Below are 14,478 nucleotides of genomic sequence, written 5' to 3' on the forward strand. Positions count from 1 at the left end.
AATTATGCATTTCATTAGTAATGTAAGTGAAAATTCTGAGTAATGTTTTCATCTCGAACTTCGAGAAAACCAAGTTTGCCTATCATGGGCAGGGTTGTTTAATAGGACACACATGCTGTATGATTATTTATAGCCTAATCTTACTTCAATAATAATGGAGTAACCTCTGAATTACAGAGTAAGTTATAGGTTTTGAGAATGAAACAATTAGACATTAACTGTATGATTCATTAGTGCATAAGAATTCTCATTTTTGCCAACACCCTGAAATCTCAATTGTCTAAACAACCTTACTATTTTGATTCAGTTCTATTGGTAGAAGAAGTTAGCCTTTTTAATATGAACAATAATGGCTAAAGAATAAGACCCAGTCATAAAGGGCATTTTCTTCCAGCTCATGAAAGAAGAGATTGAGGATTTAGTGGTATCATGAATGGAAGAAATTAAATTGTTGAACAGGCACCAGGAAAGAAAAATCATTATGCATCTTTCTCCCCAGTGTTTTTGGGAGTTCCAATAAAAAATGTGTACAAAACTGCAAATAAGGTAGAACATAAGTTTGTCCATTATTTTTTGAATGTTTTTCTAAGAGTAATTTTACATTGTTCCAAAATAAGATGAAATTCAAAGGCAGAATTCATTAGAATAAAATAAACCTTAAAAAAAGTGATCATTTAGTGTTCAGGTAAGTGACAGAGCATTCTATAAAGCACCTTAAGTGAGCCTAATACTCTCCATTTAAGTCTGAGCAGTATGCTTGGCCCCCGGGCATTGGGCAGTGTTGGTTGGGTACCGCCAGAAGCCAGAATAGCCATAGCCCTGAATGCTGCCTGCCACTCGTTGCCTTAGGCACTCTCTTTCACCTCCCTGGTGAAGGAAGGTAATTATACAGAATGAAAGTATGGAAGTAACACCAGCAAATATTAGGAGTTCCATTTATGTTTGTTGCCTTTTAAATTTGCTCTCTACTTTGTTAGAATACAGCCTTTTGTAAAGCTGGCATCATTATTACACTGCTTTGAATGAGTACGGGAACACACCCTGTTCTCGATTTCCTCTCCCAAGAAATGGAAGATGGGGCTGCTTCTCTTCGCAAGTCCACTGTGACAGTTCCCGTGCCAGCTGCAAGGCAGTTGTTCTTGGAAAACTGAATACCGAATGGGTACGTCTTAATGAAAATCGCATTCCCTTATAGAGGAGAAAAATGCCCCCTCTGAGATGAGGAATACACCACCAAGGTGACTGCAGTTCTGATTGTTTCCTCATTTCCCCTTTGTGGGAATTGCCTTGGACTTGAATATTTCACTTTTCTTCTGTGTGAAATGAGAGTAACTCTAATACCTTTCTTTGATTTTGTTGAGTTTGATTTGTTTGATTTTGATATGCAGTGACTGAAAATTTTCAACTGTAATGTCATGCACAAGAACATTATTATTTGAAAGAGGGAGTGGGGATGTGAGACACTTCTAATCACAGGCTCTCATGTATCGAAGAGAACTTTTTTTTACACAGGTTAAATTAAGGTCTTTTACTGGCTGTAAACAAGAAATTGAGGCTTTAACCTCGCATGCTGTAACATTAAGTGGCAATCTAGAAGCTAACTTTAGTGACTGACAAGAGGAAGACGACTGTATAATTCCTGACTCCTCCATCCTGCAGGATGACACTGGCTATCATTTTGTACAGTGGAGGTGTGTGTGGCAGCGTTTAGCCCAGGTTGCATACAGCTGTAACTCATTAGGCTCTGATGGCAGCGTGATGGCATAGCCTGAAAATTAATGCTGCAAACCCTTGACTAAAAGCCTTTGTTAGACAAAATGCATTTAATTGTCTTATGTTTTTCTGGATTTGCTTTTTTTTGTAATATAGGAATATTTTCCATATTTTTGCAGGTAAGTTGTGATGTCAGTGAGGAAAGACTAATAATTCAAAATTTCCTAAAATAATTATAATCTTTTTCCTAGTAAGCATAATGAAAATTTGCAGGTAGAATGAATTATACCTGTGTACAGATCTTGTACTGGGAAAGTTTCTTGAGCATTAAGTTGTTCTTGGTAAATGTACTTTTTAATAATTGCATTTCACAAGACAGTATGCAAAATAAAATATGGACCTTAATTGCTTCAGAGGTTGAATTAATATTTGTAAAATCATTCACATTTCCACTAATTAAGAGGATCAGGGTCCCAGTACTTTAAGAACAATGGGCAGTAGTAGACCAGATGTACACAAGCAGTGAGCATTTATTGAACATTGACTATTCATCGGGTACGGTGTTACGGGAATGACATATTCTACTGCATTTGATAGTCAACCACCACTGTATAAAGTAGACATTAGTTGTTACCCAGATTGTGCAGACCAGGAAACTGAGGCTTGGAGTGCAACTTGTTCAGGCTCACGTGGCCAGGCAGTAGAAGATAGGAGTAGAATCCAGTTATCATTCAAAATCCCTTTGCTTTGGCCACTGCATTTCTCTTCCTCTCTCCCCTGCACCCTTGTCCCAAAACAGCCAGGTTGGCAAAACCAATATAATGAATAATCCAGGACATGAAATGGAACTAAACATTTTTTTTTGCTATTTTTTTTTCATATTACAAAATTGACATTCTTATTACAGAATACTTGAAAGCAATGGGACTATGTAAGGAAAAATAATTATTATCTAGGCTACCTGGAGATAACTGTTAAAATGTTTTGCATTTTAGCATTCCCAAGGTGCATTCTGAATTAGTTACAAGTTAACATGTTTTCTATAAAAACAACTTCTGTGGTCAATTTTGGGAGAGTCTGGGTTAAACAAAACTAAACTGTTTTCTTAAAGTTTTCTCAGGATTTTAATATGCTAATATGTAAAGTGAACTTATAAAATGGAAACATGGAAAGTAACATTTTCCAAATTTATCAGAAGAACACTGACTTATAGCTTAAGACCTGTGTTCTTTCAGATACAGTTTAGGAATTGCTATGGATAGAACCCATAAAGAAGCATTTAGATTTTTAACTACATATACTATTTTTATTTCCTTTTCTCCAGGATTGTATCATAGGTTATTTCAGTTATTTAAAAACATGTTTTTATGTTCCTTTTCTCCAAGATTATAATATAGGTTATTTCAGGTTTTAAAACTCATTAATAATGCTTTTTGAAGTAGATGTACAGCAAACGGTATGTGTGTCTGTGTGCATGTTTGCATTGTTTTTGTTTGTTTTATAACTCTTACCTGTTGTGAAACATGTGGGCTGTCTCCTGTGGAATCATTAACCATGATAGGGTGTAAGTTTTAGATTTGACTGAATTGTGCTTCCAGAACTGGAAGCCCGTAGAGTGTGCCCAGTGAGGAAACCAGCCCCAGGGTTTGTTTCAGTTGGAAACTGAACGTCATTCCAAGTCAAAGAAATCTGTGTGGGATGGCCTGGGGACTTGTTCTCAAGCAGAGATGTGCCAGAGGAAGGGCATCCTTGGGGGGAAACAGAAGTTTAGATCCTCCTTGACTTATGATGGGGTCACTAGTGTTATGTTCCAATAAACCCATCGAAGTTGAAAATATGGTTAAGTTGAAAATTTATTTCATACACCTAATCTACCTAACATCGAAGCTTAGCCCAGCCTAACCTTTAATGTGCTCAGAACACTTAACATTAGCCTATATGGTTGGGCAAAGTCATCTAACACAAAGCCTGTCTTTGAGTGTTGACTATCTCATATAAGTTATTGAATACTCTACCAAAAGTGAACAACGAGTGGCTGTGTGGGTACAGCATGGGCGTAAAGGTTTTGGTCATTTCCCCTCATGACCGTGCGGCTCAGTGGGATCTGCAGCTCGCTGCCCGCTGCCCAGCATCGTGGGAGGATTGAACAGCGTATCACTAGCTGGGAAAAAGACCCAAATGCAAAATTCAAAGTATGATTTCTACAGAATGCATATTGCTTTTGTGCAAGTATAAAATCGGAAAAGTATCATCTGGGGACTGTCTGTGGTCAGTTATTAGAATGAGCTGGGAAGGGGGATGTCTGTGTGTGTAATTACCTGCTTGGTTTCGAAGCGTACCTTTCTCCCAGTGCAGCCTGTTGTGGCTCCTGGGACAGGCTTGTTCTCCTCCAGTAGCACTGGGGAAGCCGGGCTGCATGGGGAGGTCTGGTTGTTAATCTTTGCTGTGGTCAAGAGGAGTAAAGAGGGCTGGGAATCTCGGGCTTCACCGCGTGGTGAAGCTGGGCTTGTGGGCAGGTATGGATTTTGAGAGGAGGAATTTTAAACTTTGCTTGGGGAGGACTGGGTTTGAAACTCCCTAATAGACAACCCATGGTAAGAAGACATCTGCCTGAAAGAGAATCAACATTTCATTGACTTTTTTTTTTCATGCAACAGATGCTTATTGAAAGCTAACTAGGTGTCAAGTACCGAGCTGGACTTGACAGCTAATTGTACTGAAAATATTACTATATAGTACGTGGAAATTATGTTCATGGAATAAAATCACTTTGGCTAGAATAAAAACTTGACTCAGTCTTACTAAAAATACACATCTTTGAACAACCTCCAAGGCAGTGTAGACAATATTCTCTCTCTTTTAAAATAAGGAGAAGTCCAAATCTCTGAAATGTCAATTACCATGTAGTTCAAATACTCTTTTTTTTTAAATTGCCTTGGTAAACATTATGTCTGATCCTCAGATGTCTTGGTGAACCTCTTCAGAACATTTCCCTGGAGTTTAGTTCTTCTTATTAGGCTCTGGGAAGTTGCTAGCACTGACTTTTCTTAGCCAGAGTAGAGTATCAAAACTATGCTTCTTAGACTAGAATTATTCATGGCAAGACTGGAGAATGCGGCCCTCAGTGGGGCAGTGGATTTCAAGGTCTGGTGAGGCGCCAAAGGGAAAATTCCTAAAGGGAATGTCCAACATCCAGGAGGCCTGAGGACCATTGCTATGGCAGCAAGAGGTGTTTGGCTCTGGACTGTGCCTTTGGGGCCTGGGGCTCCCAGGGCCCCAGTGCAGCAGGCAAACGGCAGAGCTGCCCATCTGACATCAGTCAGCAGTGGAGGTTAGTCTTCATCTGGCCAGATGCCCGTCCCCTTTGTGGCCTTAAACTTGTGACTGATTTATGTGAAGTGATAAAGAAGCATTAAGAATAGTCGAAAAGACACAAGGTTGGCATTTCAAGGAGATTGGTTGTTCAGTCTTGGCACAGCGATTGAAAAGTTAGGAAATTCTGGAAAAAATTATCTACAATTTTGCATTTATTTTTGGTCTTTCTTTTCTCTCATCTGAAAATAACAATACCTATCTCATAGGCCCATGCCTGGTATTAGTAGGACATACTTGTGTGTACAACCATGAAATACTGACAAAGAACTAAATACTATGATTTTAATTACCCAATGAAATGCCTATAGCTATAAATAGAGCTAAATTGTTAAAGTTCTTGAATGTCAGCCATATGTAAAGTTCATAAGAATGGTTTAAGCTGTCCACTCTTAGTTTCTATTCAGTAAGTTAGTAGTTAATATTTGTCTAAGGATCACTGATTCCCAAATATAAATAATGCTGTTTTGTAACTCAGTTCACAGAATGTGATTCCTTGAAGCAGAGTTTCTGGCCCATTACAATCGTTAGAAACATCTCTACCTGGTAAGATGTGGGGATAGTGAGCACACAATGTGTTCATTGTAAAGCTTTATTCCCTTTTCCTCCAGGAAAGAAAATAACCAACTAACCCAACAGGCTCTCTCATTGAACTTCATTGTTGGCAATGGCTCCTAATGAAAAGACTTTATCTTTGATACTACAAGTCAGTCCCTTTGAGAAAATGAGGTTCTTATTTTTTACCTTCCCTGTCTATGGCTCGGATTCCATTCTTTTTTTAGGACTGCAGCAGCAGAATACAGGCTGGGAACCTCTCATTAGTGGTCCCGTACTTTCCCATCTGTACACTGTAAACAGCCCTTTACATTAAAAATGATACTTAAGATGAGACCTGCTTATGAATTGTTTGTTGGTAATGCATGTCTTGAAGTGATTCAGCTTGCATAGGGTGTGCATTTCCTTTCTAAATTGTTGGCGAGGTTCTTTTGACAGCACGCATTCTCTGGGTATGGAGCATGAGGTGACATCCGTGTGAGGTGTTCTTCCTCGCTGAGCTCTTGGTACCGTCTTCATGTTATGCCAGATTCATTTCCACATGGATACTCATTTAATTAAAAATTGTCAATGATGTTTCTGAAGGAAGGCAGATTATTTGGTCACAAAGCAAACAGCTTCCCTTTTTCTTTAAGGTATGCCACCAAAGTTACCACTGGTCGTAAGTTATGGGAAATTGGTGAAAACTCTCCAGGTCGTAGAGAAAGAAGGTGGTATGATGACGGGGGAGGGTAAGGGCAGACCACTATCGTGGGTTCACATTTTGAACTGCTGTGTGTTTTAATAAGTACAGGCATTCTTAATGAAATTGAGTGCTGTTTGAATGGTATGAATGCTTGTCACATGTATACTGTTTTGTGATTTCAGAAAAGGAGGCTATTTTTTTTTTTATTTTGGTATCATTAATCTACAGTTACATGAAGAACATTATGATTACTATGCTCCCCCCTTCACCAAGTCCCCCCCACATACCCCTTCACAGTCACTGTCCATCAGCATAGTAAGATGCTGTAAGATCACTACTTGTCTTCTCTGTGTTGCACAGCCCTCCCCGTGCCCCCCACACACTATACATGCTAATCGTAATGCCCCCTTTCTTTTTCCCCGCCCTTGTCCCTCCCTTCCCACCCATCCTCCCCAGTCCCTTTCCCTTTGGTAACTGTTAGTCCCTTCTTGGGTTCTGTGATTCTGCTTCTGTTTTGTTCCTTCAGTTTTCCTTTGTTCTTATACTTGACATATGAGTGAAATCATTTGGTACTTGTCTTTCTCTACCTGGCTTATTTCACTGAGCATAATACCCTCTAGCTCCATCCATGTTGTTGCAAATGGTAGAATCTGTTTTTTTCTTATGGCTGAGTAATATTCCATTGTGTATATGTACCACCTCTTCTTTATCCATTCATCTACTGATGGACATTTAGGTTGCTTCCATATCTTGGCTATTGTAAATAGTGCAGTGATAAACAGGGGTGCATCTGTCTTTTTCAAACTGAGTGCTGCGTTCTTAGGGTAAATTCCTAGGAGTGGAATTCCTGGGTCAAATGGTATTTCTATTTTGAGTTTTTTTAGGTACCTCCATACTGCTTTCCACAGTGGTTGAACTAATTTATATTCCCACCAGCAGTGTAGGAGGGTTCCCCTTTCTCCACAGCCTCACCAACATTTGTTGTTGTTTGTCTTTTCAATGATGGCAATCCTTACTGGTGTGAGGTGATATCTCATTGTGGTTTTAATTTGCATTTCTCTGATGACAAGTGATGTGGAGAATCTTTTCATGGGTCTGTTGGCCATCTGAATTTCTTCTTTAGAGGACTGTCTATTCAGCTCCTCTCCCCATTTTTTAATTGGATTATTTGCTTGTTGTATGTTGGGGTGTGTGAACTCTATATATTTTGGATGTCAACCCTTTATCAGATCTGTCATTTATGAATATATTCTCCCATACTGTAGGATACCTTTTTGTTCTATTGATGGTGTCCTTTGCTGTACAGAAGCTTTTTAGCTTGATATAGTCCCACTTGTTCATTTTTGCTGTTGTTTCCCTTGCCCGGGGAGATAAGTTCATGAAGAAGTCACTCATGTTTATGTCCATGAGATTTTTGCCTATGTTTTTTTCTAAGAGTTTTATGGTTTCATGACTTACATTCAGGTCTTTGATCCATTTTGAACTTACTTCTGTGTATGGGGTTAGACAGTGATCCAGTTTCATTCTCCTACATGTAGCTGTCCAGTTTTGCCAGCACCATCTGTTGAAGAGACTGTCGTTTCCCCATTGTATGTCCATGGCTCCTTTATTGTATATTAATTGACCATATATGTTTGGGTTAATGTCTGGAGTCTCTGTTCTGTTCCACTGGTCTGTGGCTCTGTTCTTGTGCCAGTACCAAATTGTCTTGATTACTGTGGCTTTGTAGTAGAGCTTGAAGTTGGGGAGCGAGATTCCCTCCCCCCCAACTTTATTCTTCCTTATCAGGATTGCTTTGGCTATTCGGGGTCTTTGGTGGTTCCATATGAATTTTTGAACTATTTGTTCCAGTTCATTGAAGAATGCTGTTGGTAATTTGATAGGGATTGTATTGAATCTATAGATTGCTTTAGGCAGGATGGCCATTTTGACAATATTAATTCTTCCTGTCCATGAGCATGGGATGTATTTCCATTTATTAGTATCTTCATTAATTTCTCTTAAGAGTGTCTTGTAGTTTTCAGGATATAGGTCTTTCACTTCCTTGGTTAGGTTTAAAAAGGTGGCTATTTTAAAGATTTAGCAAGCATCATTGAATTTTTTGACAGTACTTGTATATTTTTAAAAATAACATCCACTTGCTCTTTGCAATAAACTGTTCCCAACAGAGGAAGAGCTCATGAAGTTAAAAAATAAAAAGCTTGGGGCAAAACTGGCTTGCTCTCTCTGCTCCCCAACATTTAAAATCTCCCATCTTTGAAAGTCAAGGACACACTTTAAAATGAGAGTCAGTGAAAACCTGGCCTCAGGATTATACGCAGTAGAAGCGTATCAAGTTTCTGAACATATGTTTCCTTCTCTACTTAATAATCACCTTGTGTTGACAATTTGGTGCATTTCCTGACATTGCCTAGCATTCATTGCATTTTTCCAGATTTCAGTATGATTTAAAAATCACGTTCTGCGTTGTCAAATCTTGATAGTTTCCAGTCTGATAGAGGAAAATATTTATGATTATTTTAAATTTGTATTTTTAGATCATTCATGATGTTCGAGAAACTGTTTTTCACTCACTTTTCTCTTAAAAATTCACTTCATTCCCTTTATCTCTTATGTTTCTACATTCATCCTTTTCTTAATGATTTTGTAAAAGCTTAGTATGTATTTTGAACTTAGTCTGTAAAACCTATTGGCTTTTTGTCTTATGTTCCAAATATTTCCCAGTTTTATCATTTATCATGCAGTGTTTTAGAAACATTTTTAGCATTCTTGTTTCCTATTATTTTAGAGACAATTTCATGTGTTTTTCCTTGTCTTATTTAATGCATGTGCATTATAAGTCTTTAAAATATTCCCTTATTTAAAATTTACTATTAAAAATTTGACAGAAACAAACAGAAGTTTATTCTTTTGTGGTATGAGATGGAGTCTAATTTTTTAAAAAAAGGAATTGCCTCAACATTATCTATTGAACAATTGATCTTTTCCCACTGATTTGGAATGGCACCTTTATTATATATTAAATTATTTTTATTAATGTGTTAATGGGCTTTCTATTCAGCTCCATTGACTTTTTTGCTTGCCTATCCAAAATGTTTTATTTGCTTGTTTTAGGATCTCCAGAGCTTGTTTTAATGATCTGGTAGGGTAACTCAAAATGGGCAGTGTTACTTTTAGAAATTCCCTTGGCCTCTCCTAGGCATTTGTTCCCCTCCTCTCCGCAACATGTCCCCAACACTGTTTTCTTCCCGTGATGGCTTACCTGTATATCACAGAACACCAGATTTTGCCATTTAGGAAGGTATGCCTTCATAGGTGCCCTTTTTCAAGAGGAAATCATCTTGGGCTACTGATTTAACCTAATGTCTTCAATTAAGTAACTTTACTGTGGTGTAGTGCAGGGGTTTTCAAAGTGTGGTCCCTGATCAGCAGCATCAGTATCAACTGGGAACTTAATAGAAATGCAGATTCTCACACCCACTCCAGACCTACTTAACCAGAAAATCAGGGGGTAGAGCCCAGAAGTTGGTTTTAATAAGCTCTTCAGGTGATTGTGATGCATGGGAAAGGTTGAGAATCACTGGTGTGTGGGATAGAGCATAGCATTGGAGTAATACAGTATAAAATTCCATGTTAGCCCTTTACCTTGGTGTAATTTTGGGGAAATTATTTACATATTTAAGTCTAGATATTATCATCTGTAATATGGGTTGTGAGAATTATGTATATCATAAGCAAAGGGTGTAGATGCTGAGGAGTAATTATTGTCAGATTGCTTTCTAATAAGCAAAGGCTGACGCAGTGTACAATAATATTAGACATAGTGGTGGTATCTAGGGGATTGGAGGGAGAAGTCTAGAAAGTAAGGGGTGTTGCTGGTTTAGATGAGTTCTTCATAAAGGGTGATGCCAGGAAGGGCACAAAAATTCCCGGTAGAGGATAGTGAGGATATACACTTTCAGTGTTGTTCATAGTTGGTGCCTTGTAAGTCGGAAGAAACAATAGCCGGTAACAGTTCCACGTTACATTGAGTGAAATAAAAACTCTGTCATGTTTCTATGAGAGTTTTAAAAATCATAGCAAATTAATAAGAAATCGAGGGAAGGATAAGCAGAATATGCAAGTGCAATAAGGATTAATATCTTCATTTAAATGGTTAAGATTAATATGGTACAAAAGTATATAAATACATAAAACCTCATCAGTTACTGGGAAAATGGAAAAAAAAATGTTAATTTGCTCTGCATATTGATAAATTACTGTATGCCAGAAACTGAGCTAAGTATTGGGCTATGATGAATGCCCAAATGGTGAATCAGAGTTAGATATGACTTATGGGCATTTCCTAACTGGGTGATTGAAATAGCTAAGTGATACAGTACAGTTGGTAGCTCCCCGGAGCCTAGGAGTGAAGGCAGACATGGATGGCTGTGAGAGCCCCCGGGCTTCCTGCAAGAGGGGACTCTTGAGCCGGTCTTCAAGGACTAGTAGATGCTATGCCAAGTGAGGTGTATAGAAAATCTGTAAGAACTCACTAAGTGATTCGTTCTTTTTGAAGCCGTCAGGGGCCTTACACTGGGGGTGACACGAAGGATGCATGGAGTTGTCAAGGCAACAAAGGAATAGGGGTACCGTAGATGGAGGCGTGAACACGCTGGAGTGCCCTGAGTATTGGAGCATATGGGCCAGACAGGGGCCTTTAGGCTACTGGTGAAGCTGGGCCCAACTGTGCAAGTTCTCCGAAGATTATGGTGGACTGGAAGACTCTTTGTGTAATATTCTGTCTTGTTTTCAGATAAAAGTATTTTATCTAGTTGGTACTGGGTTTTTTGTTTTTGTTTTTTTGTAACCTATGTCATTATATATAAGGAATTTAGGTTAGGAGTTCAGAAAAACATTTGTGTTACAGGTCCATGTTCATATAATATGATTTTAGTTTGGGTCCTATTCAGCCTTTCTCAGTTAAGACTTTCAACCTGTGGGTTCAAAAGTTGTTTAGTTAATCCCGGCAAAGCCTCCTCCACCAGTGGGTGTGGCCTGGGAGGTTTAGCCGCCTGAAGCCGCACCGTTAATGTGCTCTTCACATCTGTGTTCCCAGGTCTTCCCCACTGAGCTCACGGATGTTTCTCCTGCCTCCCGGGAGTCCAGCCTTGAACTTCAGGCCACTTGGCTGGCCCCTGACTCCCTAGCTAAGCTAGTCTTTTCCTCCTGGGGCCTGGGTTTCTATGGCCTCAGTAACCAGCTGTGTGAGCCTGCTATGAATCAGAAAGACCCAACCTGACTTCAGTATACCCCAGTCTAACTTCCACACGTAATACTGCAACTGCCTTGGAACCTTGGCTGTTGTGTTTCACTCACCAGATGATGCCTGTTTATTACAGATACTGTTTATAACCAATGTCAAACATATACTTAGCAACTTATTGGAGTTATTTATTTGTAGTTACTTTGACTTTTGGACACATGCTAGTCAGCTCCTCTAAATCCCTGCCCCACTTAGCCTGCTATTAACTCTTTACCCTGAGTGGAAGACATGTATTTGTATATTATAAGGATTATAAATTGTTAAATCTTGTGGACCCTGACAATATCATGTCCTTTTAAATTTCCATTTCTTAACGTCTGGTTTAGGCCTAGGCTGTTTTGATAGCCCCTTCTTGCCCCTAGATTTTATTTAATTTTTTTAAGATTGAACATTCTACAGGTATATTTCAAAACCATGAATCAACTCATAGCACATTCCCCTACTTTCCCCAAAAAGGTCTTTGCTGCCTGTGCAATAAAGGCCACACTTTGTGTAGTAGGCCTTGGGGATGCATGGATGACTGGTCCTAACTTAATTTTCTGGCTTTGTCACTCACTGTCTCCTCCTGATTCTTTTCATACCTGGGAGACAGACGGTGGCACCTCCTGAGTACTGGGGGAGTTTCAGCCTCTTTGCTTGGCCTGTTGTTTCTGCAGTGTGGAATTCTACTGGCCCAACTCGCTGTCCAGAGGAATCCACACATTTTTCAAGGCCCAGTTCTAAATTCCACCTTCTTGAAGCTTTTGCAGATTCTCAAGCCAGATATACTTACTCTTCCCTTTTGCTTTCATGGTCTTTTGCCTCTGACTCTGTCCCAGCCCGTATTCCCTTCTGTCTTCTATTTTTGTTTTGTTTTTGAGCTTGTTTTCTCATTAACTTGTAAGCTTCTTAACAGCAAAATTTATTCATCTTTTGATTCACACTCTTACTTTATTTACTGCATTTTTTAACTCACATAGCGCTTCTCACATTCGTTCATAATGGGTGTTCAATAATTGCTTTGCCCATATTAGGATTTTGGTGGTTTAAGAAACTTCACTTTTTGCAAAGAGGGATACAAAGGAAGAATTTGATTTTTTAAATAGTTGCCTATTTCTTCTAGCTTTTTCTTCCTCTTACACTTGTTGGATAGAGGAATCTGGATGAATGTTTGAGGCTATGTGAAAAGAATGGGTTTGGGAAGGGGTAGTTCCCATGGGCTTTTAAAACTAGGCTAGCCAGTTGTAATGTTTAATTTGAAAATTCCTTGAAAATAGATCATAATTCTTGTAGTTTATTTATATTCTTAATACCAAATACTGAGGCAGCACTTTCATATACACCTGCTCACCTAATCCTTCCAACAGCCCCAGAAGGTTCAGGTCTTACAGCAGGGAACACTGAGGCTCATACAGTTTTCTTTAAAAAAAAAAAAAAGAATTAATTGGAATATAGCTGATAGGCAATATTATATTAGCTTCAGATGTACAACATAGTGATTTGATAATTATATCCATTCCTAAATGCTCACCAGAGCAAGTGTAGGCCCTGTAACCATACCAGAATATTAAAGTGTTAGAGTCTCTATGCTATACTTCCATTTCTGTGACTAATTTATTTTATAATTTGAAGTTTGTATCATACAGTTTTCTTAACTGAGATTAAGTAAGGGGTAGAGCCACTTTTTCATGTCACATCTCTAATTCCAAAGCCAACACTATTCATCGCCGTGCTTTCCTGCTTTACTTGAACATTTGGAAAGTGTGCATTTCTGACTCCGCCTTCCCGCTTCAGAGATCAAATCAAGTCCAGCTTCAAGATCGGCTCATAGTAGAAAAAGTGATTTTAGTGTGTGCCTTTCTCCAAACTAGTGCTTATCAGCTTATAGATACTTAAAATGTCAACAGGGTAAATTAACCTATCAAATTAAATTATAAATAAGAGAAAGAAGTAAAAAATGTAAATATTGGTTCAAAGATATTTATATCGTGATGAGTCAGTCCATGGGCAAATACAAAGAATTAATTGATTTTTGGCTCTTCTTTGTTGTATAATTAGAGGACTGGTAATTAAGAAAACCTTGTGGAGGGTGCTAGATTTCAGAGGACAATGAGAATTTATACATTTTTTTCTAGAGTTGGGAATAATTTACCTTCAAATGGAGAAAAAGCTGTGAATTTAGGTTTATATTTTATATACATGTGTAATTTTTCTTTGTATGATGCAATGAAGTTCTGGGCTTTTCTTTTTTCCTCCCTCCTCCTCTTTCTCTTTGACCAAATAGGACTTCCTATGAACAGTCTTTTGTCCTCAGAGAACTTTTGAATAAAGGCATCATTGTGGGAAAGAGAAAGAGCAGCAAAAGGGATGCCTTATTCTTTGTCCATCATCATTTATACTTTGAGATAAAAGTGAATGGAAAATTATTAGATGATTTATTTATTCGGTGAGTATTTGTTGAACACTTACTATATTCTAGCCTCTGTCTTAGGACAGGGGTAAGACAGACCCACTAACTTCCTCAGACACCTCTCAATTGATGACTCTGAAGAATAAGGACTTTAATTTTATGTATAACAAGAGTAATAATCCAAAAACTGACCAACATTTACTAAGACCTTATTAGATGCTGCATCTGATGCTAAGTATGTTAAAAATATTAATTTGTCTTAATAACTTTATGTGAGAAATAGTACAGTCTTTGTCCTTTTCAGAAAAAACAAAACCTGAGCCAATGAGATCAAGCAACTTCTCCAAGATTGTACTTTGTACCTCACTACTGTGACCCGGCCATTCAACTATGTATGATTTTACAATGAACCATATGAAAGACTATTTAGAGATTAGTTTTCTAAAACTTCTTAAAAAA

General features: G+C 38.3%; 1 protein-coding gene across 9 annotated transcripts in view; it reads left to right on the forward strand.

The window, feature by feature from the left end:
• The window catches only part of COBLL1 (cordon-bleu WH2 repeat protein like 1), a 156,805-nt gene that overhangs the window by 11,829 nt on the left and 130,498 nt on the right, over positions 1-14,478 (forward strand). For 5 of the 9 annotated variants that reach the window (XM_057505478.1, XM_057505479.1, XM_057505480.1 and 2 more), the window contains exon 2: positions 6,276-6,371. The exons of 3 other annotated variants lie outside the window; for them this stretch is intronic. In XM_057505478.1, coding sequence (XP_057361461.1) covers positions 6,276-6,371 — 96 coding nt within the window. The remainder of the gene's footprint in view (positions 1-6,275; positions 6,372-14,478) is intronic. One more of the 9 variants, XM_036884014.2, reaches the window with a different exon arrangement.

The sequence above is a fragment of the Manis pentadactyla genome, chromosome 8, assembly GCF_030020395.1.
Source record: "Manis pentadactyla isolate mManPen7 chromosome 8, mManPen7.hap1, whole genome shotgun sequence".
NCBI lineage: Eukaryota > Metazoa > Chordata > Mammalia > Pholidota > Manidae > Manis > Manis pentadactyla.